The sequence below is a fragment of the Perognathus longimembris genome, chromosome 24 (assembly GCF_023159225.1).
Source record: "Perognathus longimembris pacificus isolate PPM17 chromosome 24, ASM2315922v1, whole genome shotgun sequence".
NCBI lineage: Eukaryota > Metazoa > Chordata > Mammalia > Rodentia > Heteromyidae > Perognathus > Perognathus longimembris.
In genome coordinates, this window is record NC_063184.1 from 27,130,719 (window position 1) to 27,136,718 (window position 6,000).

Genomic DNA, 6,000 nt, shown 5'->3' on the forward strand with positions numbered 1-6,000 from the left:
GGACTGCAGTTAACAGTGACTTTTTCCAAATTCCTCAGTCATATGAATTTCCTCTTATTAGGTAAAGATAGAAAAAGACAATATGGATACAGTAGGAAATGTTGAAAGTAGAAATGTCTATCTGTCCTTCTGTACTGTACCTTTCAGTGTATTGTGGGACTAGATTTACCTGTTGAATGCTTCTTAGCTCTTATGTGAATCTCTAAAAAAAAAAATCACCTATCAAGTAATAGTTTTGTTACAAGGAATAATTTCATACATATCTCTACATAAGCTATTTTCCAAAGATAAGTTAAAATCATTTTCCTTCTTTGGGTGTTGAAATCATATTTTTTACCAAATTATACTCTGCTGTAGATATACCATAACACGTGCATTTGATTTGATAGGATATATTTGCTAGTATGCCTTATTTTTTCCTACTTTGATATTTAGATTACATAAAATAGTTTTACTTACCAATGTTTATCTCTCCAAGGTTGTACTCAAGCACTTTGAATTACCCTTTCAGATGGCTGTCCAGCTCTTTAAATTGACAATCTAATAATGCATTAGTAATTGATTAATAATTAATAGTTTATCTAACTATATAATCCCCTCATTTTGCAGATGAGGATATTTAGGCCTAAAGAGATCAGTTTGGTAGTTACCCAGGAGATATTAGCAAGAGAATAGTGTAGTTGTGTAGTTGCTGCTTCTCAACCTTCCCTTCATTTAAAGGAACATTATGATTCCTTATCATTTTTCCTATCTTCACTCTACTTTTCAGAATGTCTTCAATTGATTGCTTTTTCTACCTGTATTTTGTAGCTAGATTATGTACTGTATTGCTCTTAGTCTGCTGAAATTGATTCATAGTTTTTGTCTTGCCTTTGCTTTAAAGGTTTATTTTATTCCCACTCAAAATAATTAACTTCTCAAATTTCTCCATTATTAAGTTCAGTTACTGTTTCTTTACATAATATATTGTACAGACTGAGAGATACTTGATTTCTTATGCAGGTACATCTACATCACATCTGTTGAATTGCTTTTATGTACCATATAGGAACAATAGCTATATTTCTAATATCCAGTGTAGGCTTATATCAGAAGTTGTGTGTGTGTGTGTGTGTGTGCATGTGTGCGTGTGTGTGCTGTATGTGTGCATGTTTTTATGAGCTTACATTGGCCATACTAAGACCAATAGCTCTGCTGAGGATCAACTTTACATCACCTTTTTTTTCTTTGCCAGTCCTGGGGCTTGAACTTGGGGCCTGGGCATCATCCCTGAGCTTCTTTTGCTCAAGGCTAACACTCCACTTGAGCCACAGCGCCACTTCTGGCCTTTTATGTTTATGTGGTACTGAGGAATTGAACCCAGGGCTTTGTGCATGCTAGGCAAGCGCTCTACCACTAAGCCATATTCCCAGCCGTACATCTTTTTATCATTTCCCACCCCCCCCCCCCCCACCTCCCAGGCTTGAACTTAGGGCCTGGGCACTGCCTCTTAACCATTTTTTTTTTTAAACCAAGGCTAGTGCTCTACTACTTGAGCCACATCTCTTTTTGCAACTTCTTGGTGATTACTTGTAGATAAGAGTCTCATGGACTTTCCTACCTGGGCTGGCTTTGAAATGTGATTCTAGGTCTCAGCCTCCTGAGTAGCTAGGATTATAGGTATGACCAACATATATCTGCCTCATCTTTATTTTTTGAAGCATTGTATTCACTCAGGCATCATAAACATGGTGCCACAATTGCCTAAATTTCTAATGAAAAACAATAAACATTTTGGAAACTGGCTGTTATAGATGCCTTTTTTTTTTTTTTTGGTGGTTGTTTTGTTTTGTTTTGTTTGCCAGTCCTGTGGCTTGAACTCAGGTCCTGAGCACTGCCCCTGGCTTCATTTTGCTCAAGGCTAGCGCTCTACTGCTTGAGCCACAGCACCACTTCTGGGTTTTTCTGTTTTATGTGGTACTGAGGAATCGAACCCAGGGCTTCATGCATGCTTGGCAAGCACTCTACCACTAAACCACATTCCCAGCCCTATATCTGCTTATTATTAAAGAATTCTAAGATGTTTTTGGCAGGATGACATCTAAGCTCATATTTTTTTTTTCTTTTGTGGTATTGAGGACTAATTGCTTGCTAGGAAGGTACATGCCACTTGAGCCACGTGTCCAAGTCCCTTTCTGCCTTTGTTTTTCCTAGGTAAGATCTAGTATTTGTGTATGTATGTGTGTATACGCATGCACACATGTCAGTACTGGGGCCTGATGGTATGCAAGAGCCTTAAGCTCTTGTTTGACTTTGATGCTCACAGCTAGTGCATTACCACTTAAACTACACTTCTTGGTTCAGGTCCACTTCTCAAGCAGCTAGGATTACAGGTTGAGCCACTGTGCCTGGCTAAAGGGCTAAGGTAATACTTTTCTAACTTGAGTACTTTTCAAAGTAACTGGGATCTTACTAAAACCTAGATACTAGCTGAATAGCTCTGATTCATTTTTAGCCTAACAGATGATTCTAGTACTGCTGGTCCTTTCTTCATAGCTGGAATTTGAAAGACCAAATTCTTCACTTTCAAATATGTTGATAACTAACTCTATTTTCTATGGTGGACTACTACTTTTGTCTCTTTTTTGAGTTTCTGAAGTGGCTTCATAACTTGTCTCCTCACCTCACTTAAATTGTTTCATTATAGTTTGCTCCAAGAGTGATCATTTTAATAGGTAAATTTTTCCATCATTGCACTGTTTAAAAACTTCTGTTAGGGGCTGGGAATATGGCCTAGTGGCAAGAGTGCTTGCCTCCTACACATGAGGCTCTCCGTTCGATTCCCCAGCACCACATATATGGAAAACAGCCAGAAGGGGCGCTGTGGCTCAGGTGGCAGAGTGCTAGCTTTGAGCAGGAAGAAGCCAGGGATGGTGCTCAGGCCCTGAGTCCAAGGCCCAGGACTGGCCAAAAACAAAACAAAAAAAACTTCTGTTAGCTTTTGAATTTGAATAAAAACTAAACTCTCAGTAATTATGTATTATACATGATGCAGTTCTCTAAATTAATTTCACCTGATTATTTCCCTTATCGACTATATTTCATATTCCTGGTATTTGCTATGAGGGGCCTCTTTCACTGTTTACGAAGACTGGCTCTTTCTCTCTGTTCTGAGCTCTTCTTAAGTGCTAAAAACTTCCCGGTGTATCTTATCAATGATTTCAGAGAAGTAAATCCTTAGGCGATATTGTAATCAAGATAGCAGATTTCTAAGTTGTATTCAGTTAATTTAATGATAGACTATAAAAGCAGCTTTAAAATGCGTGATTCAGTTTTGTTTATACCCTCTCCAAATTTATAATAATTAGTGTTTCTTTTTTTTTTCTATTCAAGTCACTGTGTGCTCAGTATTCTGCAGACAAACGAGAAGAGGAGAAGGTATGTGATCACTTGATCAGAGCAGCTAAGTATCGAGACCATGTGACAGCAACTCAGCTAATTCAGAAAATGATCAACATTCTCACAGACAAGCATGGAGCCTGGGGAAATTCTGCAGTGAGGTAAAGGACACCTTTAGGATTTATCCCTCATTTTGTATAGATGGATGGGTGTAGATAGTGTCTGAATATTTTTAAGGCCAGATGAAGACCTGAATAATTACTTTCACATTTTATCATCTATGGAATTAAAGCAAAGGGGAAAGAGAAAATCAATACAGATACTCCATGACTCCTTCCAGATACATTACTTTCCCCAGTTAACTTCTAAAACATTGCTCGGATATACTTACTCATTGTGAGGGGAATTATTAAGACAAGCACTGAAAATAGTTTGTTGGCTACACTTATAGAATTACTACAAAAACAGTATTTAAAAAAACCTCTTCTCTCTGGGCGCTGGTGGCTCATGCCACTCAGGAGGCTGAGATATGAGGATTGAAGTTTGAAGCCAGCCCTAGCAGGAAAGTCTAAGATTCTTATCTTCAATTGACCACCAGAAAACTGAAAGTGGCACAGTGGCTCAAAGTGGTAGAGCGCAAGCCTACAGCAAATGAGTCCAGGGACATACCCAAGCAAGTTAAACCCCCATGACCAACACCCCTGCCCCCTAAAACCTCAAAACAAAACAAAAAAACTATTCTGTAACGTACTTTTGAATACAGACTTTTCAGGAAGACAAAAAGAAAATACGGTTTTCTTGAATTCTGTCACAAATTATAGGAGTATGATGATGAAATTTGCTCAATGTATTTATCTCTTTAAGGTACGAACATTGATATTTTGTAATTTTGCTTTCTAGAAGCAAAATAATTTAATTATTCTGTTTTTTGGTGCTGGTTCCATGTACTGTGCCTGAGATTTTGTGCTCAAAGCTGGTGCTCTACCACTTGACTTGACCCAAAGCTTTACTTCTGGCTTTTTGGTGGTTAACTGAAGATCAGAATCTTTTGGCTTTTTCGTGCCTGGGCTGGCTTCGAACTATGATCCTCAACTCTTAGTCTCCTGAGTAGCTAGGATTGCTGGTGTGAACCACCAGTGCCAGGCATTAATTTCTTTTTGAGTTAATTATGAAATTCTCCATGGACTGTTTTATGGCATACATCTCAGAAATATACTTTGATTTTTGTCATGTATTGTTAATAAAAAAAGTTTTTATATCCTCCCAGTAGAAGAAAAAAAATAACGTCCTCATTTTCATACAACTTCCTATAGAAGACATTAGTAGTAAAATGTATATTATATAAGTATAACTTTTTACATCCATGTTTTAGTCAACTTAAGTGTCTCAAATACATAAAATTCTAAATTAGAAAATTTGCTATAAAAGTAATTTTTTTTTTTGAAAAGTTACTGTTAAAAATTTGCTGAAAGATACTTAGTTTTTAGTACAAGTGTTCACTGGTTATAAAGAAGAGGGTGATACTCATTGTGAAGAATATTTACCTGTAAAGTATTATGTTACCGGGTGTATAGGTTTGAGTTTTAGGTGTTCCAAGTCAGGAGCATATTTGTTTATCTTAATCCTATTCCAACTCATCTCCAGTGCAATAGTGGTTATGGAATGGCAGTGGTTTGGTGGCTTCTCTTAGAACACCCAAAAGCCTAAAAGAGAGAATGAACAGCAAGAGAGGAAAATGAGATGGAGGAGGAAGAGGTGAGCGGGAAACAGAGGGAGGAAAGAGGGAAGAGAGGGAGAGGAAGAGGCGTCCAGAGGGATTTAGAATTAGATGATGTTTTAATATTAGAGACTTGATGTGGTCCTTCTGATATTAGGGACTAAATAACTTAGGGACACTACTTTGATGCATAATACCTAACACATAGTAGGAGCTAAATAGGTACTTGTATAGGTTTTTAAGTTAGTTTTTCACCTAAAAAAAGTCTTTAAGTTTTTTTTCTTAATGAGGTCCAAATTCTTTCTAGTAGTAGCTATATCTTTACAGCGCATAGTATACATTTGAACATGTTGGTTTTCTGCAGTATTTCTGCTGTAATAAAATACCTTGAAAAAAAAGGACTGTGAAATTTATTTACCTGAAATAATGAATATTTCCATAATGAAGTTGTATAGAGGCATCAATTACCCTATAGAGTCAGAAATTATTGAAGCAAATTCTGAAATTTTAATATTTCTAAAAATTCATGGAAGTATATTTTCTTCCCAAAGAATAGCTAGCATATTTTTTGCTTCTGTCTGCCTTTTAAAAAATTCTGAACAGCAAGAAAGAATATCATTAAGAAGAAAATTAATAGCAAATTGATATTTTTCTCTCTGGGCACCTCAAAGCTTATATTTTGTTAAAAATAGGATAGAGAAAAGCACATTTCCTCCATGTTAATATTCTTTTGTCCATGTATTTAGATCTGTGCCACATTCAGCTGTCGCTTGGATAGAACACCTGATTGCTCTCTAATGCCTTTTATGCAGTTGTCTTAGATTAGTCAGTTTTAGGATTCATTCCCATTGCAGAGCATTCGCAGATCTGATTGCTCCTTTTTAGGGGCTGGTTAACGAAAACAT

General features: G+C 36.8%; 1 protein-coding gene across 1 annotated transcript in view; it reads left to right on the forward strand.

Moving 5' to 3' along the window:
- Positions 1 to 6,000, forward strand: part of Lrba (LPS responsive beige-like anchor protein) — a 417,455-nt gene that overhangs the window by 172,633 nt on the left and 238,822 nt on the right. The window contains exon 36 of the mRNA XM_048333588.1: positions 3,373 to 3,539. Within this exon, the coding sequence (XP_048189545.1) occupies positions 3,373 to 3,539 (167 nt within the window). The remainder of the gene's footprint in view (positions 1 to 3,372; positions 3,540 to 6,000) is intronic.